Source organism: Vitis riparia, chromosome 10, assembly GCF_004353265.1.
Source record: "Vitis riparia cultivar Riparia Gloire de Montpellier isolate 1030 chromosome 10, EGFV_Vit.rip_1.0, whole genome shotgun sequence".
Classification (NCBI taxonomy): domain Eukaryota; kingdom Viridiplantae; phylum Streptophyta; class Magnoliopsida; order Vitales; family Vitaceae; genus Vitis; species Vitis riparia.
Window position 1 is genome coordinate 20,185,215 of NC_048440.1, and position 27,586 is coordinate 20,212,800.

Sequence of the window (27,586 nt, forward strand, 5' to 3'; positions counted from 1 at the left end):
GAAGAAAGGCAGAGGCACAAGGGAACGGTCAGTCAAATGCGTTTCCCTCGAAATACGATATGAGACATTGAATAATGCAGAATTCTATTCAATCTAAGGATGGTTCCCACTGGGCTTCTCAAATATGATAGACAGGAAGTGTGTGGTAAATGATATTTTTACTTTAATTTGTATTTAAATGACATTTATTTGAATATTTATTTAGATTATATAAATACAGACTTAATTATATTTCAGATAGAAAACAGATCTCACCTAAATTTTTTTCTACTCATGTACACTGTGATTGTGGTTTTGTGAAACAGAAAATCATGTGGCCAAGTTTGACACGCCTTTGCTGAACCAAAAGCTGACATTTCCATTCAAATACATGCACTATTAACACCAGGTCGGATCCACGAAGTTTCAGGAATCAAAAGACTGACTTTATCCAATCAAATATCCTTTTCACCTCTTTCCATAGAAGGTTTTAAGCAAATCATCACTCGAATTTCTAGATTTCACCCACCCAAGTCCCTCTCATCCCCCATCCCCCCACCAACCCCCCACACCCATACAATAGATTCACAATTTTTGTTTAATTTTTTTTTATTCAAATTTTTTCTCCCCTCCTTGTTTCCTACCCCCAGTGGCTACCTCATATTTAATTAATCAAAGTGCTCAGATTTAATTAATAAAAATGATGAAATCAGACAAGGTTTGGTTTCGAGTGGAGCGGTCAAAGACGCGGTTTGAACAAGCTGATAGGGACAGGAGTGGCCGCACACCAGCCAAAATTTGGCTTATCAATTTTCCACTGGAGCATAAGAACAAACTAACATAGCTTGGAAGAATAGGTACCTGCAATACTGTCGGTCAAGTATGCTGTTTGTAAATGAGTTAATTGGGACAGATGTGGTTGAAGGCACGCCAGGAAATCGACCAGTCAACGTGCACTCTTGCTGGCATTAACAACTTTGCATCATCAATGGGCAGTTTTTAAATTCAAATCTCTACATATCTAGATCAATAAAAACTTTGGAGCATTCCCAATCAAAACTTCTTATCTTAATCCTTGAACAATGATGACGTTTGGGATATCACACATGAGTATTCACGAAAGCAAAAATCAAGATCGATTTGATATACAAAATAAATGGGGTCATAGAAATTGATCTGGAACAAAGAAAACAAAAAGAGTCACATTTCAACATATATAACCTGCATCCCCACAACACTAACGAGGGTGGAGCTCAGTAATTGAAGCATCATTGACCGACAAAGCATTATCAGAAGACCTAGTTGCCCCAGAATCAGAGTCCTGCAGCAAGGGTGCCTCTGTGTCCATGCTACTGTGCATAAAAAATGCAGGTTGTGAAGGTAATGGGAGAGTGATAGAGTAGCTACTAAGCATGAGAACAACTGAAGCCATTGTGGGTCTGTCAGCTACATTTTCTTGAACACATAACAACCCAATATGTATGCATCTCATAATTTCACTTCTTGAGCCAGTGCTCACCGAAGGATCTATCAAATTTGAAACTGACCTATCCCTCCAGCTTCTCCATGCCTGCAATAATTTGACAATGTACACATGCAATGTCAAAGACAAAGTTCTTTAAGCCTTTCAATTTTGTGTGCTTTACTAGTCTAATACTTCTAGGAAATGACTAATTTAACAAAGAGATATTCATACTTACAAAGCTTATAAGGTCTTCCACATTCTCTCCATTGCGGAAACAAGAGTTCTTTTGACCGCTAATAATTTCCAAAACCAACACACCAAAACTAAAGACGTCTGACTTAACTGAGAAATTCCCATGCATTGCATACTCTGGAGCCATATATCCACTGCATATTATAATTAATTAGATCAATTTCATTTTTAATAGAATTCATGATTATGTTAGGGAATATAATGAAATATTTGCTAAAATTTTGAGATTACTTTGCTAAGACACTAGTCTTAGAGATATACAGTTTTATCAACAAAAAAATTAAAATTTGAAAACATACAAGATCATCATAATTGTTAGCTGTAGCAAGATCTTAATACTTACTAGGTTCCCACAATCCTACTTGTATCACCTTGAGTTTGATCCAATGAAAATAACCTTGCCATACCAAAATCTGCAATTTTAGGATTCATTTCTTCATCTAGCAAAACATTGCTAGCTTTGAGATCACGATGAATAATTCGAAGTCGAGAATCTTCATGGAGATACAAAAGTCCTCGAGCAATGCCAACTATAATTTTGTAACGCTTTTCCCAATATAATTGCTGACGCTTAATAGGATCTGCATATTTGTAAATGCATGTCATTGGAATGAACTATATGCTCTTAACTTGATCATTCTCTATTTAAAAGATTACAAAAGAAATGATTCAAAATAAATATAAAATTTAGGCAAAGGTTAAACCATACCAAATAGAAAATGATCGAGACTTGTATTAGGCACAAACTCATAGATGAGAAGTCTTTCTATTCCTTCTAAGCAGAAACCTAGGAGTCTAACCAAATTTCTATGTTGAAGCTTGGCCACTAATAGAACTTCATTCTTGAATTCTAATTCTCCTTGTCCAGAGCCCTTGGACAACCTTTTCACGGCTATATCTTGTCCATTGGAAAGTGTACCCTGAAATACATCATAACAAACTATAATATTTAAGACACATCAAATCAACTCTTAAAGAAATTTAATAGTTTGAGCTGAGATTATTATTATTTTTTCATATAATGGAGATGTTTAACTACCTTGTAAACAGCTCCAAATCCTCCTTGTCCAAGCTTATTAGAATCAGAAAAGTTTTTCGTTGCATTTCTAATAGGACCAAGGTTGAATTGCAAGGATTCCACGCTCAAAATTTCATCTTCAGCTTCACAAGACAAGTAGAATGAAGTAAGTGCATCTTTAGTACAAGGGAACTTTTATTGAAGGAGTGTTTGGTTGCATTTCCATCTCTACTCAACATAAAATCTTGCATTTAATAGCCAAAACTCAATTATTCCTCATTATAAAATCTCATTCTTAAAAGGTGTTTGATAAATCAATTAAATGACTTAAAATAACTTAATAAATTAATATAAGTCATTGAGTAGATTAAACACATTTGGTAAAATAATTTATAGTAAGGTTATTTTTAACTTTAAGAATTAAATCAAAATAATTAACTTATTCTTAATTTCAATTTTTTTATCTTATTTATTTATAATATTAGAAGTACATTTTAGAATTATGATTACATATTTATGATTCATTTTTTATAATATTTTTTTTATAGCTATTTTTTGTATCTATTATACTTTAAATATGAATGTTTCATAAATAAATTTATTATTTAAGATCAATGAAAATTAATGAATTAAAAGCAATAAGAATAAATATTGCTCAAAATTAATAAGGGTAAATGTGTTAATATTTAGTGTAAAAATTAAATAATAAGTTTTAAGTAAATAACTTAAGAACAATTTAATTAAATTAACTCCAATCATTAAGTAATAAGTATTATGTTTTATCAAATAAGGATTTTGTCACTCCAATAGCAACAACACTATGACTTGAGGCATTTTCACTAATATTTTTAAAATTTTTGAGGAGACTAATTCCGTTCCAGCAAAAAATGGAAAGCAACTTTTTGAATGACGAGGAATAGGGGTAGTTCATTTGCACTTACGTTCATCTTTGTCTTTTGGCTTTCTCATTCTCAAAAAGATGCAGATGCAGATGCAGGAGATGAGTATCACAGAAACAACAGTTGCTATAACAACGATAATTACGGTTCGCGTTCTGTTACTTTTTCCTGCAAAAACACAAATTTCCTCTGATCAAATTTCGCGGATACTGAATTTTGGAATTGCATCATCTAGTGGAGAGTTTAGCATGCATCATGGAATCATGGAATTTTGTCACACTAAATCAATTTATTTCCTAATTAAAAAGAAATTAGAAATTGTATGGGCAAATACAAATAGAATAAGATATCTTTTCAAGAGACATCTTCTATATTAAAATCCAATATTACACAAACGGTCGTAAATTTGATTTTTTTTTTTAATCTACTGTATTTAATTTTATTTCCTAATGATAGTACTTTTATCAAAAATCCCCATTTTGGGGTTAAATCATATCTAGGAATCCATTGAGGAGAACAGGTTAGGAAGTTGACCTTGTATTTTGAGTGGGTAAGTTTAAGTCGATTTCTCTACCTATGTTTCCTCTTAGCTACTGGTTGCGTGTATGTAAAGAAAACTCTAAATTCTACATCTGCAAACTAGAAATGATGAGGGAAGCTTGTACTCATACATGGCAGGTTTGAATCTAAAAGCAGTCGGTAATATTTTGAAGCATGGATGTATCAAGTGCATACCGTCTCCAGTAGTGCCATCATTTGGCGGCGGAGGAGAAGAATTAGTTGGAGATGGTGCCGGTGCATCAGGGAGAGGGTCATAGAACGAATAGATCTCGTACCTAAAGTTACAGCTTGGTGCCTTAGCGTTCCCTCCTTGCTTATACTTAAAAGAATCGGCATAGATACTATTAAGGACGGCTAGACAGTTACTGCATTCCTGATCTTCTAAATCAGGCGTGCACTGGGCAAGTGCATATATGGTTTCTGAACCAGCGGATGTCTCGTTTGCTGCATACTTTAGAAGAGGACCACCAGACGCGGCTTTTTCTTGAAGGTCGAGCAACAAGTTGTCCCGCTCCTCTACGGAGCGGTCGATGTCGGAGAAATTTTGGCCGTTTACCAGACCGTAAGAATGCGAAGTTTCTACTGTGCCAAATATGGAGCGGTCAGAGTATCGTAACATGCAAAGATCGTAATATAAAACTGCCTCCTTGTAGTTGGGACATAATCGTTGAATGTCCTGGCTGGAGTTATTGATACAACTACGACATGTATCCGGCGTGAGATCCCCTCTACAAAGTCCGATTCCGTTCACCTCACCAACAGAGGAATTGTAAAACCCATACTCAACTTGGGTGTTTGAGAAGGAGGTCAGGAGGCTATTGAGGTCTGCCTGGTATGTACTGTTATCGGTGTAGTTACCTCTATCTGAAATGCATTCTTCTTTAGGGAAATACTGGGCAACAGTGAATGGAACAAGCTGTATGAGAAGACATGAGAGGAAGAAAGTTAGTTCCAAATAACTCATAGCCATTGCCTCTACCTGCCCTGCAGTCTGTAGAATTGCACAGGTACTCTTTCGTTAATGGTATCAATGGATAGGTGAGAAGGCAGGAGAGGGTCGTTAAAAAGGTGCCATTGCTTCTCCTTTCAAACCATACGAATTAAGAGGCGACTTTCTGCCGCCCATGTGGAAAAAAAAGAAAATGTTCTGCATGCCTTCGTTTCAGCACCATGTATCGAGGATAAAAAGACCCATTCAATCAAACCAAAATGGATTCAAAGGGCTTGTCTTTAAACGACTATAATGATATATTGCTTACTTTATGATCTTATAATTGTTCAATATTTTATGAGCTTTTTATTTTTTGTATTTATTATTATTTATATTTTATAAACTCTAGTAATTAGTAATTAACTATTAGCAAATTATTGATCAGATTAATTTTTAAATGTATTTATACTTTGAGTTAGATATTTTAAATATACTTTGAAATTTGAATTCAAATTGATTTGAATTACTTTTAAAAATAAATTAAACTTAAGACCTAAATTAACTTGTATCACACCATTTAAATGGAATCAAATTTTATTTAATTCAATTCTTTTCGGATTAAAAAATTAATGGGATTTATTTTTCTTTTTTGAAAAAAAGTTCTAAACTAGAATTTTCAAAGCAATTACCTACTTGCCTACGTATTTTGATAGTTTCCATGAAAATTCCTCTGTTGTGTTTTTATCAATACCTTACAATGCTACAAAGTAATTGATTTTTCCAACTGGCCTCACCTTAATATGGTCATCTTCTTTAGAAACTCGGGACCTCATATTTAATAGATGGGATGATTCAACAAAACAGATTGAAGTTGTTCAAAATCAAATATGCAATTGAATAAGTTGATTAGGACATGAGTGGCAAAAGTCTGGCAGGAAATTTGGTGGGCAATTCTAGAGTTTGACGCCTTCTCTTTACTCTTTTTCTTTTTCGAAATAAAGTCCAAGGCTAAATTCGGGCAGGAAATTTGATGGGCAATTAATCCTAGTTAGGCATTACATTATTCACGTAATTTAAATACTTGTGAAATAAATTGAAGACATGAAAAACATAATACTCAAATAAATCTAAAAAACATGCAAAAAAAAAAAAACGAGTAGTCCCTTGTCCAAGATTTTTATCTTGCTAAGATCGGGAAGAAGGAATTTTAATGTTTGTTCGAGAACGTTTTGAAAACAATTATAAAAAGGAACAATTTTTTAAAATAGTTTTTTTGATATTTTTATAAAACAAAAATTGGATTGAGGGCTTTGAATGTTCTTAATGTATCTTTGATATTTTATAAAACAAAAACTTGTTTTAGAGCTTTGAATGTTCTTAACATATTTCTAAATGATTTTTAAAATAACTTTTATATATAATACTTTATTTTTAATTATTCTTAATATTTTTATAATTATTTTTTTAAAATAGCTTCTAGGAAATAAATGAAAATAACTAAAAATATATTTTTCAAAACACCTTATTTTGAGAATAATTCTTACAAACCTATTTTGGAAACGATTGATAATCAAAGGTGTTTTTTTTTAAAAGTAAAAAAAACTATTTTTGAGAATAGTTCCCAAATGTAACCTTAATATTCCATATACAAATTATAGTTATAATCAAAGAAAGAGGAAGGACTGATTATAGTTCATTCAAAATATTATATTTCTACAAAAGTTAGGGAAGGATAGAGTCATATGAGACAAAAAGAGATAACAAGTTACGAAAAATATGAATTCAAATTTTATAAACCCAAAAATTTGGGACATTATGCAACCAAATATTAAAGCTATATTCATAATATCATAGCCAAAATTTTGATTTACTTAAAAGAATAGTGAAGGTGAATATCAAAGATAGAACACACCTAAAGGGGGTGAATAGGTGTTTTCGTCCAAATTTATAAAAACCAACTACCTAACTTATCAAACCTAGGTCTAATCCACTGAAATCTTTACTCTTTAGTTGAGTCCTAAAACAAACTATTGATCACATGCAACCATGAATGCAACAATACTTCCCTACAAGATTAAAATACAAGTCACATACACATGTTCCAACACTTTTCAACACAATTTCTTAAATCAATTTCTAATTAAAATCAAGAGTATAATATTTCCAATATACCTATGAACAATAATTAGAAACAACATTCAAATTATCCAAAGACAACTCATATCTATTTTACTTCAACATTCAACCAAGTATTAGATGCCCAAATAATAAAAGATTATTAGAAACTGAAAATGAAAGGAATAAGTACATTCATGAAGATAAAGAAGTCCTTGAGAAATGCCTCCTATGATTTTGTAGCGCTATCCCAATCTAATTGTGCACGTTTGATTGGCTCTACATTATTAATACAAGTAGAACATATATCACAATGTTAGGGGATGAATAGGTAATAAACTATCAAAAGAAAAATAACTAGAAAGGTTCAGGTTTATGCATCACCAAATGACTTAAATATAGGATGCTTCAATTTATCATATAACATCAAAGTTCGCCCAACCCATCTAGGAATGCATACCACTGAAGTTCAGTAAATTATAATCTAGATAAAGTTAAAGAGGTATTATTATCAAAGATGAAGTTGTCAAGACTAGTCTTAGGCACAAACTCATAGATAAGAAGTCTTTCTGTTCCTTCCAAACAAAAACCCAGAAGTGTAACCAAATTTCTGTGTTGAAGCTTGGCTAGTAATACCACCTCATTCTTGAATTCTAGTTCTCCTTGTCTTGAGCCACTTGACAACCTCTTCACAACAATTTCTTGTCCATTGGAAAGTTGACCCTGATGAAAATTTGAAATACAAAATAATTCAAGCTACACTCAACAAATAAGAAAATTGTTATTGGAGAACAGTTATCTCTTATCATTTTCCAAGATGATGATGATTTCAATTGCAAGAAGCAAAGTCAACAAAAGATAATCCATGTTTAACTTACTTCCAACACTTTCCCTTGGTGGCCTCATTTTTAAAAGGCAGTAGATGAAGGTGATGAGCATTACAAAAATAACAATTATGGGGACAACTATTAGGACCACCGTCCGAGAAGTGTTGCTGTTCTTTCCTACAAAACCCACATAATTAGAGATCCCTCCATTAATTGTTGAATTCTTAATTTTCTCTAAGCGGGAATAGTAAAGAATACAACATATTTCTTTTCTTTTCTTTTTCACAAAAGGACCCATCATTTTCCCCTCTACAAATGGTTGATTTGAAAATTTTTTAGATTTATAATTTGAATTCAAATAACAATACCGACGAGTCTCCATCTTTTCATGCATAGTCATCATGACTTCTTTGATGTCTTCATGCCGAGGAAAAAAGACAAAAACATTGATTTAATTGTGGGTCTTAGTATGGTACCTTGGAACTATGCTTTTCTCTAAATGGTATTTGGTTTGATAGTACCTATTTTTGGTACCACCAGTTGCCTTTCACTCAAACTCGATAATATACATTGGATGCTAACCATTTGGCTTTAACAATTTGTTACGCTTTGTAAATCATGTTGGTTAATTTGAATAGTGAATCATAAACTTAATAAAATTTAGAACATGGAGACACAAACTAACTAATATATGTACATTTTGTAGACATGGTATTGGATGAAGATAGAGGAGTACTGACACTAGTGGGAGGAGAAGGCGATAGCGTTATTGGTGGTGATGGAGGAGCATTAGCCATAGTGAAGTTATAGTAACGATACAACTCGAACCTAATGTTGCAACTGGGTTTCACAACTCTTCATCCTTGCTTTCTATCACAACAACCCAGAATACCATTAATAACCCCTTCTATGTGATAACCAAACAGATCCTAACCTAACCTCCTCTCCCACAGTTGTAATTGAGCAACCGTGTAACAACTCCCAAACCAACTCACCTAACCACCTCACCTAGCTTATAAATACCCACACCAATGTACTCTTGAATAACAAGACAATTCTTCTTCTTTCTTACTCTGTGTATTTTCTGATCTGTGTAACAACTTCTATCATGGTATCAAAGCTAGCTTTTTTTTCTTTATTTTTTTTTTCAAGATGTCGTCATCTACTCACTCTTCTGATCTTCATTTGCCTTATTCTTCAACCTTCAGCCCCGTTTCTTTACAATCCCTCAACCATGCCCTCCCTATCAAACTTGACGTTAACAACTACATTCTCTAGAAAACCCAGATGGAAAATGTAGTTTACGCTAATGGTTTTGAAGAATATATCGACGGCACCAAGCCATGCCCACCTCAGGAGCTCCATATTGGCGAACTCAATCTTGCTTTTGTGCAATGGAGACGTTTCGATCGCATGGTTCTTAGCTAGTTGTATTCCACGTTAACACCAGATATTATGGTCCAAATCGTTGGGTTTCAGATCTCCCATTATGCTTGGATGGCTCTGCACAAAATCTTTTCTGCTTCATCCAAGGCTCGTATTCTACAGCTTCGTTTTGAGTTTCAGACAACAAAGAAAGGGGTTGATCCTATGCTAGAATACATTCTCAATATCAAGACTATTTCTGATAATCTTGCTGCTATTGGGGAGCCTGTTAGGAAAGTGATCATATTCTTCAATTTCTTGGAGGATTGGGTTCTGAATACAATTCTATTGTGGCCTCTTTAACAGCCCGTGAAGACAATCTTTCTCTTCACTCCGTCCACAGCATTTTGCTTACCCATGAGCAACGCTTAAACCATCAGCATACCTCATCTGTAGACCTGCCATTTGCGGTTGCCCACATAGCTGCTACCCCTTCCATCCAACATCCCAACCCTTATCAACCCAGATTCCAATCTCCTCAACCCCGATTCCAATCTCATCACTCAGGAAATCACCAACAGGTTCCATTTTCTCATACCAGACCCCATAACAGACCTCATAATAGACCTGCTAACAGATCTTCCTCATCCGCTCCTCACAGACCTCCTCATCTCCCTACTCGCCCTCAATGCCAATTGTGTGGTAAATTTGGACACACCGTTGTAAAGTGTTATCACCGTTTTGACATCACCTATCAAGGAACCAATGGTGTATCTCCTTCACAGGACTCTTCTTCATTACAAGCCATGATTGCTACAGCACCAGATCATCAAGCTGCTAACAGATCTTCCTCATCTGCTCCTCACAGACCTCCTCATCTCCCTACTCGCCCTCAATGCCAATTGTGTGGTAAATTTGGACACACCGTTGTAAAGGGTTATCACCGTTTTGACATCACCTATCAAGGAACCAATGGTGTATCTTCTTCACAGGACTCTTCTTCATTACAAGCCATGATTGCTACAGCACCAGATCATCAAGATTCCTGGTTCTTTGACATCGGAGCTATCCACCATCTCAGTCATTCTACTCAGACTCTCTCTCATGTTCAACCGTACTCAGGTGCTGATCAGGTCACCATTGGTAATGGTCATTCCTTACCCATCCTCAACACAGGTAACAAATTTTTTTTCTTTCCTTCCAAGGTTTTTTGCTTAAATCAAGTTCTTCATGTTCCTCAACTCTCCACTAACCTCATTAGTGTTTCCAAATTTTGCACTGATAATGCTGTCTTTTTTTAGTTTCATTCAACCCATTTCTTTGTCAAAGATCAGATCACCAAGCAGACACTTCTCAAATGATGGCATAGGGATGGTCTATATGAGTTTCCTTCTTCATCATCTACTGATGCTTTTGTGTCTACAAGCTTCATTCCTGCTCTCACTCCTGGTGCAATTTGGCATTCCAGACTTGGACACCCAGCAGCTCCTATTCTTTCCAAGGCTTTAGCCTCTTGTAATCCTTCTGTTTTATTTCAGATTAATAAAATTGCTCCATGTAAAATTTGTCCATTGGCTAAGTCTCATTCTTTACCTTATTCTTTGTCATCTTCTCATGCATTCCAACCCTTAGCTCTTATTCACACTGACTTATGGGGTCCTGCTCCTTCTCCTTCCACATCAGGTGCACGGTATTTTTTTCTTTTCATTGATGATTATTCCAGGTATACTTGGATTTATTTTCTCTCCACCAAGGACCAGACCCTTTCCACTTTCATTACCTTTCGCAAAATGATTGAAAACCAGTTAAATTCCACCATCAAATGCATTCAATCTGACAATGGTGGGGAATTCATAGCATTTAAACCTTACCTTGAAGCTCATGGAATTGTTCATCAGTTTTCATGTCCACATACACCCCAGCAAAATGGTCGGGCAGAAAGGAAAATCCGCTATCGTGTTGAAACAAGTATGGCCCTTCTGGCTCAAAGCTTCTTACCTTCCAAGTATTGGTCATTTGCCTTTCAAACAGCAGTCTATCTCATCAATCTCCTACCAGCTAAACTCTTCCATTTTCAATCTCTTCTACAAGTTCTTTTTCATAAAGTTCCAAACTATCATCATCTCAAAGTTTTCGGCTGCTTGTGTTTTCCCTTCTTAAGACCTTATAATCACCACAAACTCTCCTATAGATCTACTGTTTGTGTGTTTCTTGGCTATGCCTTGGCTCACAAAGGTTATATTTGTCTTGATGTCTCCACTAGTCGTCTATACATATCCAGAGATGTTCTCTTTCATGAATCCTCTTTTCCATTTCAGTCATTACCTACTCCTTCACCCTTACCACAACACACTCCTCTCACGTCTTCCTTAATAAATCCACCCCTCTTATCTACATCTTCATCTCCAACTGTGTCATTTCCTGTCCCTACTTCAAGTCCCATTTGCACCCACTCCTTCTCCTACACCTTCCTCTTCTTCCTCACCTCTCAACACCCACCCTATGATGACCAGGGCAAAATCCGGAATTCATAAGAAAAATAGCTTTCTTATGTAGACAACAAGTGAGCCTCACACTTACAATCAGGCCTCTAAGAGTGAACCTTGGGTTCAGGCTATGCAACATGAATATCATGCCCTTCTTCGCAATTGCACCTAGAGTCTAGTTCATCCTCCGCTCTCAGCCCACATTGTTGGTTTCCGCTGGATATACAAGTTAAAATATATCTTTGATGGCTCAGTAGAAAGGAGTAAAGCTAGGCAGATCGCTCAAGGCTTCACCCAGACTCCGAGAGTGGATTACTTTGACACCTTCAGTCCAGTTGTGAAGTCCTACACCATACGCCTCATCTTTGCCTTGGCAGTTTCCTTTCAATGGCCAGTTCGTCAATTAGATGTGGAGAATGCATTCCTTAATGGGGACCTTCAAGATGAGGTTTTTATGGCTCAGTCTCAAGGGTTTGTCCACCCCCAATATCCTCATTATGTTTGCAAATTACACAAGGCTCTTTCTAGCCTGAAACAGGCCCCTAGAGCTTGGTTTCAGAAGCTTCGGGTTGCATTGGTTGATTATGGCTTTCAGTCATCTCGGGCAGACACTTCTCTCTTCATTCACTATACTGCTTCTGACATTCTTATTCTTCTTGTATACGTAGATGATATCTTGGTTATTGGTAGTAATCCTAAGCTGGTTTCCCACTTCATTTCCTATCTCCATTACAAATTTACCCTCAGAGATCTTGGCCTTTTATCATATTTTTTAGGCATTCAAGCTCAACAGCAGGGCTCGGTTTTGCATCTCAATCAACAAAAATATATTGTTGACTTGTTCCATTGCACTCAGATGGAGGCTTCTAAACCAGCCTTTACACTTGGCAGCCTTGGACGCACATTATCTCAGTCTGATGGTGTTCCTCTCCCAGATCCCTCAGAATATCGTCGTATAGTGGGAGCTTTGCAGTATGTCACTCTCACTTGGCATGATATTGCTTTTGCCATGAACAAAGCTTGTCAGTTCATGGCCAAGTCCTCTGATGTTCACTAGTTGGCTGTCAAACACATTCTTCGTTATTTAAAAGGCACCATCTCTCTTGGTCTTCATTTTCAACCTTCCACTTCTATGGAGCTTCAAGGATATAGTGATGTTGACTGGGCCTCCTATCTAAATGACTGTAGGAGCACCAACAGATATTGTGTCTTCCTCGGCTCAAATCTCATCTCATGGTCTTCCTCCAAACAACGCTTAGTCTCCAAGAGTAGTGCTGAATCTAAATACCGAGGGTTAGTCTCTCTCATGGCTGAGCTGGTGTGGATTCAGTCCCTTCTTCAGGAGCTTTGCTTGCCCACTTCTCCACCAGTCTTATGGTGTGATAATCAAAGTGCAATTCATCTTACTACCAATCTGGTCTTTCATTCTCGTTCCAAACACATCAAATTAAACTTGCATTTTATCAGGAAAAAGGTGTTGCGACAAGAGCTTCAAATCTGCTATGTGTCGTCCACTGATCAGCTTGCTGATATTTTAACCAAACATCTATCTATTTCCCAATTTTGTAGCTTACGAAGCAAGCTCACAGTCACCTTCCCGCCTATGAGCTTGATTCGTTCCCAATTGGTGTATCAGTTGATTCATGTCCTCTCAATGGTCCCCAACAACGGTGCCATTTGATTCGTGTCCAACTGGTGTCCCTTGATTTTGGTCCTTAGACGGGAGTAATCAACAAAATTTATAACCTATTACACCATGTACTAGGATAGCCTCAGCTAGCATAGCATAGTGGCTCTAGGATCCTTCACTGGGATGGGTTTTCACTCCACAATTGATATTAATTCAAAGCTAAATTGGTGCTTTTTCATTTCAAGGTTAGCTTTAAAAGAAAACATAAAGATGTTTAAAAAGGTTGGTTTTAAGCTAACAAAAATAGTAACTAATTTTAATTACAAAGAAAAGTGTTTCTTGGAGTTTCATATCACTAGGCTCAGGTTCCTAATACAAAAAGAGAGTTTCGGTCACTTGTTTCTTTTTCTCGCATTGGGGATTTAACATATAGTTATTTCCTGAACTGGTGTGGTACAAATGCTTCCCCTTAATGGGTTCAAACACTAAATCCCTCTCACTGATGCATCTTGCAATGGCTTGTGCCTCTCACCTAGCATTTGCCATCCAAGGTGATCCTTAACCTTGGATTTCCCTTCAAAAGCTCACAAGAGATAACTAATGGATGTCTCCTTGGAGTCCAAAAGCTTACCAAGTGTTGGCTAGTCTAGAAAATCCTACCTTTAAACCACCTCCCAAAGGCTCGCAAGAGATAAACTAGTGTATCTCAATGGACGGAGATCACTTGCCTTACCAAGTGTTGGCCCAGGTGATTTCAAGGTGTTTTAAGTTAACTAAAAAGATAAAAACCATTAACGGGTTACACTTTCTCTTCATTAAAAATTGAAACAACAAAACTTCCAATTTTGCATTCGGAAACTTACCCGGCTTTCTTCACTCCAAGAGACAAAGAGCCTAGCCACTCATCCTTTGAGGAAACATCCTCAGAGTTTGATTTGCTAGAAATAGAAATAACGAGAAAACAAAAATATGAAGGAAAAACAGAGCAAGTGCTCTATAAAATATATTTCTTACTATCGTCAATTACATCTATGTTCTATGATGTCTCATCCATCATTCTTTACATTGGTTCAAAGATATATATAGAGAAGATATTTTCTAAGAAATATCTCAATAATATCTTTGACTGATTACAAGGAGAAAATAGAAATTTACACAAAATATCTTGAGAAAAAATCTAACTGAGTCGGTTGCAAATATCTGAGATTGCACAGGTGGATTTCGCATGGTGATTCACATGTTGAATTGTCCATTTTGCAAGTTTGAACTTTGGTTTTGCAACTTGGAGGTGATTTCACAACTTGGAGATGATTTCGCAACTTAGAGATGATTCGCAACTTCATTCGCAACTTGGAGGTGATTTCGCAACGTGGTTCGTAGCTGCGAAGATGGAGGCATGAGCTGTGAAATGGCACTCGTGTGCCAAAGGTGGGTTTCAATTCGCAGCTCATTTCGTAGCTACGAAATGGGTTTTGGGCTGCGAAATTTCGCAGCTCATTTCGCAACTGCGAAATTTTCGCACAGCTTGATGCGGTTGTCTTCAAATGGCCATAACTTCTTCATTTCAACTCTAATTTGTACACCGTTTAAAGCGTTGGACTCCTGACTTCCCGAAATTCAAAACGAGATGTAGTATGCATGAAATAGACTCTAGAAAGTACTCAAAATGTGTCCAACAGTTGTTGTTCTCTTGAATTCTTCATGTTAGATTTCTCTCTTTTTCCTCCTTACATTCTTGATTGGCTTTGGCAAAGAACTACGAAGCTCCAAAGCCTGAATTCTTCATGTAAATGAGCTTCCATTTGCTTTTCCATGGATTATATAAAGCTCTCCCTCATCTTAGATTGCTTTGGTGATCAAAAAGCTATCAAAAACACTAAAACTTAACACAATTTGATTAGAATTGATTGCAAGGGTCCTTAACATGCCAATTGAGTTAAAAGGTAATAACTACTACTCAAAAGTGTTTAAAAGAGTTAATTACAAGCTATAAAATAGCACTTTTTGAGTAGTAATCAGAGCTTGATGAGGGATGATAACCAAACAAATCCTAACCTAACCCCCTCTCCCACAGTTGTAACTGAGCAACCGTGTAACAACTCCCAAACCAACTCACCTAACCACCTCACCTAGCTTATAAATACCCACACCGATGTACTCTTGAATGACAAGACAATTCTTCTTCTTTCTTACTCTGTGTATTTTCTGATCTATGTAACAACTTCTATCACTATGCAGTTGCTATAAGACAACTAGGATAAACCAAAGGTGCACTGCACTACACTACACCAACCCTTTCTATGAGTTGGTACAACTTCTTAAAGGAAGAAAATCATTGAAAAAAAAATGGGTGTTCAAATGGTTAAGAGATATGGTTGAAGAAAATACAATCAAGTTGAAAAACATTTGCATAAACAAGAATGCCTCAAACATGTTGACAAAGGTTGTTCCCAATCAGAAGTTTCAGTTGTGCATTGGGAGAACAGGTTTGAGCTCCATGTGATGAAATTATAGATTGGCATTCCTCTCTCATGTGCTGGAGGGGGGGATTATTGGGCTATGGTTTGTCTATCCCATGAGTCCATATATTAGGTTATTTTATATTTGGGTATTTCCTAAGCCCAAATATGGATATATAAATAGCATTAGGGCTTTGGTATTGTGAGTTAATGGTATTTGATTAAGAAAATGAAGAAAATCAAGGTTGTTTTCTGGGCAATGTTCTAGGGCTTAAGGTGAAGTTACAAGTTCTTTCATCAACCTTTTGGGGAAGTGAATCTATCTCAAGTGGTAACTTAATTATTGTATCCCCATTTATTAAAGTGAAAGAAATTTTCTATGTGGTTTTTTACTTTTATCCAGAGGGTTTTTCCACATCAAATATGGTGTACTTTTTTTGGTTGAATGTTCTTGATTATCATTCTTGATTCTTGTTAGTTTGTTATTATTATTGAGAGGTGGTTATTATTATTGTAGAGGAATCTTTTAACCTTGGTAGGTTAATACTCTATATCTCTCTCTTTATCTTCCTAACAAATAGCCCCTTCTATGCAGTTGTTGTAGGACAACTTGGATAAATCAAGAGTACACCGAACCAAGGCATATATGTTCTGCAAACTCAGACACATTCACTTCTACTGTTACAAATTTATAATGCGAATCACCCGAAGCAGCTTTGCTTTTAAGGCTGGCGAACAAGTTCCCCAGGACTTGATTGAACTCATCTCCATTGGAAACGTTATCCACATTGTGCATAGAGAAGACAGGCAAATCTTACTTGGTACTGAATATGGAGCGATTCAAGTATCGTAACACACAATTATTGTACCATCCAATTGCCTCCTGATTGGGACAAAACTCAGTGAGTTGAAGCCTGGAGTCATTGAGACAACTCCGGCACACGTTTGGTGTAACATCTCATCTGCAAAGCCTAATCATGTTGACTCTTTCAGAGTTTTGGCCGGCGGAGAAATTATAAAAGTTGTAGTCGATTGCGTTGTCTAATAAGAGAGAAGAAATGAGGGTGTTAAGGTTTGCCTTGTAGGTGCTATTACTTGTGTAATTGCCAACACCCTCTATGCAGAAGTGGTAAAGGAAGTCTGGCTGAGCAAGGACTAGTACACTTAGAAGGTGAAGTGTGAGGAAGGGATAAAGGAAGACAAGCAATCTTGAAGGATCCATTATCGTCATCTTTCTCACCCTTGAGTTCATAATTTGTAAGATGGATCAATGAGCTCTTCATTCTACTTAATTAATTCTTACACAGGGTTTATGTATTTCAAAGACTCAAAAAATAGAAATAACGAACTAAAGAGTTGTGATCAACTCAGTAAGAACTAGAGAAATAGGATAAGGTTGTCCAAAAATGTGAGAAGAATGATTAGCTTGATTAGCTTAATTAGAAAAGTGTAAATCAGGAGAAGGTTTAAGATTTTGTATTAAAAAAGAATTGACTCAACGATTAGGTATTGGAGAGGCCATGTGCAGATAGATGATTGAAGAGGAAAGAGCTTGCCTCAACAAATGCAGAGGCACAAGGGAACGTGGTCAGTCTCATGTGTTTCTCCCAAAATACGAAATGGGACATTGAATAATGCAGAATTCTATGCAATCTAGGGATGGTTTCCACGTGGGCATCTCAAATATATTGATAAGAAGTGTGTACTAAATGATATTTCTACTCTAATTTGTATTTAAATGACATTCACTTGAATATTTATTTAGATTATACAAATACAGACTTAATCATATTTCAGATAAAAAACAAATCTCATTGGAAGTGATTTTACCTGATAAACTTTGTGTTTCTCATCATCGTTTTTACTATAGGCTAACTTGCCCTTTATATAGTAGTGTTCATTGACTTTTTTGGGTCAATTATGGTCGTGTTTGCAGTCTTTTAACTAAATTCCCGGTCAAAAAACACGAGTTTTGTCAGTGTGAGCATCCCAATGATCAAGTGGGGATTTATGGTGGTACATTTGGTGGATGGTACCTAGGGAACGTCTCTTTTCTTTTATGTAGGGTTGGAATGAGTTTCGTCATTTGAGGACTACTTGGGGCGATATGCACCTATTTTTGTATCACCAGTCCCTCCCCTCCCCCCCGAAACCTTAAGCTTATTTTTTGAAAAGAAACGTGGGACTACGAGTCTTGTTGGAATTTGTAACTTGATGTCTGGTCTGGGTGTCTGGGCTTTCTATTATCGTTTTGTGGCGACTTAGGATACTTGATGATTTTCATGATTCGATGCGATTAACGAGTGTCCCAAATCAAATGGCTAGGATATCACCACGTCATTTGTTAGATGGTATGCCCAATGGAAATTGTCATGTTTTAATTGTTGTTATCTCTTTTATCCGGTGGTTGTTTACTTCTTAACTATTGCACTTTTGGTCTGATAAGACTCTCTTTGCAATGCACTTGTTTTTGCATTCATTGTCATTAGGGTTCTTATACCTATGCTTTTTCTTGGTTGTGATGTGCGAAACTGACTTGTACTGTTTGCAAGAGAGTTAGGAGAAAGAGAAAGATGAGATCCACAATAAAGTGTTTAACTAATTGACAAGTGATCTCCTAGCTTGTGATGAATAGAACCAAAACGAATGGTAGGTGCTCAGTTGGAGTGAGACACATCTGAAATTAGGAATTGAAACCTTTGGCCTGCCTGAGTTTGGGACTGATAGTAAGTTGAATGGTGCATCGAGTCAGTTTATTTAGTAATACACCATTATGCACAGGAGATGACCTTTACTGGGTCTAAGCTAGAGGTACCTATTAGGTGTTTCACTTGATGTCACATGCATTTTTTGTACATCTGTTAAGATTTCTCAATGTTAATCTCAATGTATTGTTTTAGGGACTGTGTTTGGATGACCCATTTGAGATTGAACCAACAAAGGATGTCGGGAATCTGTAGACCCTCAATTTTGTCCCTTTAGCACATGTCTTTAAATTCGTTTTCAGTGCTCCACAGTAGTTCCTTGGTGGCCCATTGCTACTCATACTACTTACCTTTTCTATCACCTTGGAGACTTTGGTTGAGGAATTACTTGATCCCTTATTGTGACCCTTAGCAGGCCTGATTTAGACTTAGGGTTTTCTTTCTTTTTTTAGGATAGCTTTTAGGGTAGCCTACTTAGGCCCACTTAGGCACCCTAGGCCCATTTAGACACCTTAGGCCTATTTAGATACACTTGGCCCACTTAGGCTCACTTAGGCCCACTTAGGCACCCTAGGCCCATTTAGACACCCTAGGCCTATTTAGATACACTTGGCCCACTTAGGCCCACTTGGTGATTACTACTCAAAAAGTGCTATTTGATAGCTTTTAATTAATCCTTTTAAACACTTTTGAGTAGTGGTTAGTGCCTTTTAACCCAATTAGCATGTTAAGGCCCCTTTCAATCAATTCTAATCAAATTGTGTAAGTTTTGGTGTTTTTGTTAGTATTTTGATCACCAAAGCATTATGAGATTAAGGAGAGTTATATGGAATCCTTGGCAAGCAATGGGAAGCTTAGAGGCATGAAGAATCAAAGCTTTGAAGCATTTTTGCCATAAACAAGTCTGGAATGCAAGGGGAAGCAAAGAGAATCCAGCCATGAAGCATTCTTGATGACAGTCACTGCAGCCACTTTTGGAGCACTTCCTGATGTCCAATTTATGCATACAATATGTCATTTGAAATCTTAGGAAGTCAACAATCCAATGCTTCAAACCGTGTGCAATTTGGAGCTAAAATGAGGAAGTTACAGCCTTTTAAAGGCAACTGCTCCAAGCTGAAGGAAGGATTCAGAAAAGTGCTGCGGAATCAGCCTTTTGTTGCGAGATGTTTCGCAACACTTTTGTACAGTGCTATGGATTTCCCCTGAAGCTTCACGCCGCGATGGAAGCCAAACACCACAAGATGGAAGTCAACTTCGCAAAGGTGTTGAATCAACCTTTTGCTGCAAAGAAATTTCGCAGCTCTTCTTGTGCACCTGTGAAATTTCGCAGACCTCACTTTTCACCTGCGAAGTGGTCCTTAGTGCTTCCCGATATTTGTAACCGACACTTGGAGATATTTTTCATTAGATTTTTGTTGCCTAAATGCCCAAATTCTCCTTGTAAGTCACCAATGATAGGATTCCTTAGTTTTTAAGTTAGGAATTTGGCAAAAATATCTATGTAATAGCTATCAGTGTAATTTTGGTTTATATAGAGCCGGAGGAGCCTGTTCTGAGGGTGATGAACCTTTTGTAAAAGTTTCAAAGGAAGAAATACACAGAGCTTGAGCTTGAGCTCTGCTTTACCTTCTCACTTTGATTGTGTTTTTACTTATTTTACTAAGTTATGCACTCTCTGAGGAGTTTTCCCCAGAGAATGAGTAATTAAACCTTTTAGTTCCTTGGAGTTAAGGTTGCCGGGAAAGGTTCCAAGTGCAAGAATCAGAAGCTTTGTGGTTTCAGCTATGAATGAAGAGAGAGTGTGTCCCGTGAATGGTTTCTAATGTTTTTAGTTAACTTAAAACACCTTGGAGTCACCTGGGCCAACACTTGGTAAGGCAAGTGATCTCTAACCATGGAGATGCACTAGTTTACCCCTTGCGAGCCTCTGGTAGGTGACTTGAAGGTAGGATTTTCTACAATAGCCAACACTTGGTAAGCTTTTGGACTCTAAGGAGACATCCATTAGTTATCTCTTGCGAGCTTTTGATGGGTAATCCAAGGTTAAAGATCACCTTGAATGGTAAAGGCTAAGTGAGAGGCTTGAACCATTGCAAGTTGCATCAGTGAGAGAATTAAAGCTGAAATCCAATTAAGGGATGCATTTGTGCAGCACCTGTTAGAGAATTGACTTTATGTTAATTCTCTAATGTGAGGAATTGAACCAACTGACCGGAGTTATGCTTTTGCATGAGGAACCTCCCCTGTAAACCTGAATCTCCAAGGAATGCTTTTCTTCTTAAGTAAATTTTCATCACTTGCCGTGTTGTTAACCTAAGCTTAAATCTTTTTCAACCAAAGTTTGTGTTTTATTTCTTAAGCTAATCTTGAAATGAAACGACACCAATTCACTTTGAATTGGTATCATTTTCAACTTGAGTACCCTTCCCAGTGGAACGATCCTAGAGCCACTATGCTATAGTAGCTTTGTATTTGCTACCCTAGTTCATGGTGTTATAGGTTATAAATATTGTTGATTACTCTCGCCATCAAGGAGCACCAGCTGGACACGAACCAGCTGAGACACCAATTAGGCATGAATCACTTGGGTCACCTTTTAAGTATTTTTTTTGCATGTTTGCATGATTGCATTTTTTTGTATGGCTTGCATGACTTGCATGGCTCGTTTATTTTAAAGTGGCATGACTTGAATTTTTATTATTTTATTTTTATTCATTATCTTGTCTATTTCTTCATCTATTTTATTTCCTTATTATTTTGTCACTTTTTCCGTAATAATTGCCCTTACTTATCTATTTTAATTTAAAAATTTTATTTATATGTTTTATTTTTATTTTATAACTACTATTATTATTATTATTACTTTTACTCATTTTTTATCATCATTATTATTATTATTTTATTTAATCTATTAACTTTGAAATTTTGTAGGAAAAGTATGGAAGGTGTGCACAATCACATTGAGATTGAATATTTGGAGGATTTCCTTGGATGCATGGTGAGATGGATACATTGAAAGGTAGGCGTGAACGTTTTGGGAAGAGTCCTCATTAAGGGAAGTGAGATCATGGCTTCAAATAGGAATCCGGGCTGCATATAGAAAGAGGATATCACGGCTGAATGGAGGGTGGGAAAAAGAGATTTATATTGTTGAAAATAAAAAGTAAGGAAGTGGCCACTTTGTGCATAGCTGTAAGAGAGATTTCTTTATTATTTTTAAGAAAGAAAAGTCAACATGCATGATCACTTACCAAATAGGACACGGCTGCATCTTAGGGAAGTCTCCAATGTGAGCCACATGCATGCACTTTCTATATCCATGTGCATTAAAAAGAAAGAAAGAGGATATTCCATAAAAAAAAAAAGTGTGCTGTCATATAAAATAGGAGAACAGAGGAACGAGCAGGGGGATTTTTTTTTTGAGAGAACACGCAAGAGAGAATTTTCGGAGCAAAGGGTCGTGATATTCTTTTTGAAATAGAGAGGAACAGAGGATTTTCTAGGAGGAGCTACTTTAACGCATCAAAGACGGATTTTTTCCATAACACAGGTTAGTTTTTGAAAGAGTTTTCATTTTTTTTTTATTAGATATCTTTTTTTTCTTTTTTTAATTCCAATTTAATTTAGTATTAATTTATTTGTTAGTTTGGCTTGAATGAGTTTGTGTGTTTTAATTTTGATTCATTATATTAGAAAAAAAGAATGATTTGATCCCTATTTAATTTTGATTGATTGCATCAGATTGAAAACATTTGAGTTTTATTTATTCATTTATTCATGCATTTGCTACTCTTTTAATTACTTGTATTTCATTTATTTATTTATTGATAAAGTTGATCCCATATTTGAAAGTTCATATTTTTAGTATTCTTTGATTTAATGTGATTCATTTTAATTAGTTTAGATACTTTTATAATTTTAGTTCGTTAATAAAATTGATTCTATATTAAAAGTTCATGTCTTTAGTTTACTTTTGATTTAGTTTAATTCATCTATTTAATTCAAATACATTTATAGTTTTAGTTCATTGATAAAATTGATTTTATGTTTGAAAGTTTGCATTTTTAGGTTACTTTAATTTAATTTGATTCATTATAGTTAGTTTAGATATTTTTTATAGTTTAGTTCATTAATAAAATTGATCCCATGTTTGAAAGTTTCAGTTTTTTTTTTTTAGTTTGCTTTGATTTAATAATTTATATTCATTATTTTAGGTGTTTTCATAGTTTTAGTTTATTAATAAGATTGATCCCATGTTTGGAAGTTCATATTTTTAGTATTCTTTGATTTAATGTGATTCATTTTAATTAGTTTAGATACTTTTATAGTTTTAGTTCATTAATAAAATTGATTCTATATTAAAAGTTCATGTCTTTAGTTTACTTTTGATTTAGTTTAATTCATCTATTTAGTTCAAATACATTTATAGTTTTAGTTCATTGATAAAATTGATTTTATGTTTGAAAGTTTGCGTTTTTAGGTTACTTTAATTTAATTTGATTCATTATAGTTAGTTTAGATATTTTTTATAGTTTAGTTCATTAATAAAATTGATCCCATGTTTGAAAGTTTCAGTTTTTTTTTTAGTTTGCTTTGATTTAATAATTTATATTCATTATTTTAGGTGTTTTCATAGTTTTAGTTTATTAATAAGATTGATCCCATGTTTGGAAGTTCATATTTTTAGTATTCTTTGATTTAATGTGATTCATTTTAATTAGTTTAGATACTTTTATAGTTTTAGTTCATTAATAAAATTGATTCTATATTAAAAGTTCATGTCTTTAGTTTACTTTTGATTTAGTTTAATTCATCTATTTAGTTCAAATACATTTATAGTTTTAGTTCATTGATAAAATTGATTTTATGTTTGAAAGTTTGCGTTTTTAGGTTACTTTAATTTAATTTGATTCATTATAGTTAGTTTAGATATTTTTTATAGTTTAGTTCATTAATAAAATTGATCCCATGTTTGAAAGTTTCAGTTTTTTTTAGTTTGCTTTGATTTAATAATTTATATTCATTATTTTAGGTGTTTTTATAGTTTTAGTTTATTAATAAAATTGATTTCATGTTTGGAAGTTCATATTTTTAGTATTCTTTGATTTAATTTGGTTCCTTTTAATTAGTTTATGTGTTTTTATAGTTTTATTTATTTATTGATAAAATTGATTCTTTATTTAAAAGTTCATGTTTTTAGTGTACTTTGATTTAATTTAATTAATCTATTTAGTTTAGACACTTTTATAATTTTTGGTTCATCAATAAAATTAATTCTATGCTTGAAAGTACATATCTTTAGTTTGCTTTGATTTAGTTTGGCTCATTTTAATTAGCTTAAGCACTTTTATAATTGTAGTTCATTAGTAAAATTAATTCTATGTTTGAAAGTTCACGTTTTTAGTTTAATTTAGTCAAACTCGTTTTAATTAGTTTAGGTACTTCTATAATTTTAGTTCCTTACCTGAATTGATCCATTTTTAGTTTTTGTTTCAAAATCATTAATGTTAGATCCTGATCACCCTTATCTAAATTTATATGCTTTTAAAATCCTAGCGGTTAGTTCATGAATAGATACCTTGTTAGTTTGTCTAATCTAGAATGCCTTGCCCGTTGCTTTAGTGATCCTTCATTTAATTTGATTTTCTTTCTGAGGCTTTTGGAAACTCATGAAGATTAGCCTCTATTCTCACCTTCAATTTTCTTGGTTGTCAAAAATTCTACTTTGCGATTTTGTTCTCTTTTGTTTTGCTTGCTATTTTGATTCATACACTTTATTGCTTTCAAGTTAATTTCTTTTTATATAACACTATTCTCAAAATCTTATTTCCTTAAAAATCCATTTCAAAAATTCATTTAGAGTTCTTAGAATCAAAATCTCATTTTTTAAAAAAATAATGTGCAACCATGTTTTGATCGGTTCACGTCTTTCAAATAAAATTACAGTTTTGAATAAAACACGAATCAAAGCTTGTGGTCTCAAACAAATGGGATAATTCTAAGCTAAATTCGTGTATATCGATTGGGGAATTGGTGAAACCCCTACATAAGAAAATCTTTTCAAAATTTATTTTTGTTGCCACATTTGACACTTGTTGAAATCATGTTTATCTATTTTTTTAGGAATTATATACAAGATGTATGTGATAATTGATGATTCTGTATACTTTGATCACTTTTGCTATGCTAATTAGATAACGAGCATGCTAGGATTTCTATATTTTATTATTTGTTATCTAACCCCTTACAACTTGAGGAAGCACGTTACAAATTATCTATGCTATCCAGGTATGTCCTCTATCACCTACTTTTTGAATTATGTGAATATGCTTGTCATTGTGAAATAATGCTTATGTCTAATAATGCTTGAGTGTTCTGATATACATGTTTCATTGTTTGATTATTTCTAATAAAATACATGCTGGATGATATATTGTTTAAATTAACCATCGATGTTTTATGATAGCGCTTGAGAAGCGGTCCGGGTACGCATCCTAACCTTCCTTTATTATGATTTGATCTTGTTTTGCATGCTTTTTTTTTTTTGGAACCACCTAGCCTACTTAGGTATCCATAATTAAACCGATTAATTGCCACATTCCCCTTAACTTAGTTAGTAGAGACCTTTAGAGGGCTTAGAGGGGTGCTACCTTTTAAAGGTACCTTCCCAATAGGTAACCTGATCCCCGGACTTAGACTCGGGTTTTTTCAAAGACATGCTTTTTCCAAAAATTATGGAGTCACATTTTAGGGTTTTTCTTTCTTGTTTTATTTTCCCTTTAAAATAAAAATAAAATAAGTGGCGACTCCAACTTTTTCCAAAAATTAATTTTTCACAAATAAAAAGCGAGTCTTGCCGATCGAGTGGGGGCGCACGTGAAAAATGCGGGTCCACAGGTTCACTATGGTGCTCCCGGTGATAACAAGCAAGTGTCAATAGAGGTGCTTGAAACAGGCGATGTTGTGAGTACAATTGTCGTGAATCCAGTGGTACCTCTTCAAAATGTGGGTGATATATCAAAGTCAAACACTGGCCCTTCGTTGCAGGGAGTAGGATCATCTTTAAATCTTCTCGCGTTAGGACCTTCTTAATGTAGGATGATAGCGCTTCCTCCAAGTTCTTAATTTTAGTTGTTTGTTGAACAAAACAAGATGTTTTTTTGTTTGCGGGATGTTTTTGGACACTTGTGTTTGAAAAGCTATGTTGCACCATCTTTCAATCTTTGCATGTGACTCAATTTGGTTGTATGTTGAGTACTGCATATATGTAACTCTTTAGTTTATGCAAGCATGGAGATTGGATTGTGGTTAGGCTTCGCACATGAAAAAGAATAACTATTGCACTAGCTGTTCGAGGTGCACACTAATTGGTTATCCACAATCCAATTAATTATGTATGGATCCCCTTGTGGTGGGTCACCATTATGAAACTAGGGCTTACAATCAAGCATGTGCTGAAAAAGAAAGGCCCAGTCATACAACCTCAAGGCTTGTTGTGTCATTTGTTATTTTTTAGGACGGTTGCAACAACTTGATGAAACTTAAGTGATGTGGCCTTGGTTTACTATTCACATTGGTCACACTACATTATTCATATAGAGAGATTTTGCTAGCTATATGATACACATAAGAACAAAAAGCTTAAAAAAGGGACAATGCGTAGTTTTAGTCAAGTGTAGTACCTTTTTTAAGTAAACCCAGTTCCATGGATGCAGTAGTTGAGTGCCATTCAGGTAGGTGAGCCAATAGATACCTGAAAAATGTGTCATAAGCTGCTGAAGAATAGAGCTATGAGACTTTTCCACTAGGGGTAGGGCTATAATATGAGCTAATCCAACTTTTGCATCAAGTGGAACTGTCATAGAAAGATTCTCCATAAGAGCTTATAGTTCGGGTCGGAGTCTTGACCACTTTATTTGTTGAAAATAGTCGTTGAAAAGTATGTTGGGTGAGCTTCCTTGCATTAGAGAGAGACAACCCACACTTTTCATTGATAAAGAGTTATAGGTATATTATTTTAAGAAGAGCTTGCAAGGTAGGCGAAGCTATCCATTGACTGTTCAGGCACTTATTAAGGCCATATGAGGGAAGGTTGTCATAAATTAATAGGAAAAATTTAGAAAAATAGTCCTTCGCGACTGCCTACTAGCATCATGAATTGTTGATAATGATAAAGATGTTTGATTGGATTTTCCACGCCATCATAGAGGTTGAACCTTGAGGCCATATAATGAGTAAACGACTCTCTTTGAAGCAAATAGGGAACTATACGTGATGCTCATGCTTGGTTCCAATGCTTTGATGCCTCTAGGTCTAAGTTGACTCCTAATTTAACCAATGGGCCTTCGAAGATAATTCTTTATACTTGCATCCTAGCTTTGTTTGACTCCAAGCTCGATCATCTAAAGAATTTTTAATTTGGGGTAGCTAATAATGGAGTTGTAGTGTCTTGTAATGCTATTCTCTATTTTGTGAGGTAACCAATCATGAATTGGAGGTAAGGTAGATGAGTAGCACACGAATTCCAAACACTTTGTGGTTGAATTATGGTAGCTCGAGATTCCCAAATTGTTGTTTGAATGATATTACCATAAGGTGGACATACTCTACAACTTAGTTTGCCTTAGGATAATTCCTGTGTCATAAATCAACAGATAAGTTTAATTGCTTAGTTCACATGTAATAAATAGAATTTGTAATGTTTTCAAAGCAGATAGTAGGAAAAGATTCCGGTTAAGTTTTTCACATAGTAAAATTGTTGGACTTAATGCTTAGGTTTTGATGATAATTCAACTTTTCCATCAAAAAGTACATTTATAGACTTTTTGTTATAGGTTTTGCCACAGGGTTAATGAAGGCATGAGGCAGGAGGAACTACATTTATTTTCCTT

At 35.2% G+C, this 27,586-nt stretch overlaps 1 protein-coding gene and 1 pseudogene across 2 annotated transcripts in view; both read right to left on the bottom strand.

The window, feature by feature from the left end:
- Positions 1-1,005: 1,005 nt before the first annotated feature.
- LOC117923564 (putative receptor-like protein kinase At4g00960) overlaps positions 1,006-27,586 on the bottom strand; it is a 54,734-nt gene continuing 28,153 nt past the window's right edge. The window contains exons 1-7 of one of the 2 annotated variants that reach the window (XM_034841909.1): positions 4,349-5,282; positions 3,656-3,781; positions 2,736-2,857; positions 2,406-2,616; positions 2,040-2,277; positions 1,680-1,830; positions 1,006-1,549 (exon numbers count right to left, since the gene is read on the bottom strand). In XM_034841909.1, coding sequence (XP_034697800.1) covers positions 1,217-1,549; positions 1,680-1,830; positions 2,040-2,277; positions 2,406-2,616; positions 2,736-2,857; positions 3,656-3,781; positions 4,349-5,144 — 1,977 coding nt within the window. In that variant the 5' untranslated portion in view covers positions 5,145-5,282 and the 3' untranslated portion in view covers positions 1,006-1,216. Of the gene's footprint in view, positions 1,550-1,679; positions 1,831-2,039; positions 2,278-2,405; positions 2,617-2,735; positions 2,858-3,655; positions 3,782-4,348; positions 5,283-27,586 lie in introns of those variants that run through there. The other variant, XM_034841910.1, reaches the window with a different exon arrangement.
- On the bottom strand, positions 16,558-17,209 carry LOC117923849 (annotated as a pseudogene).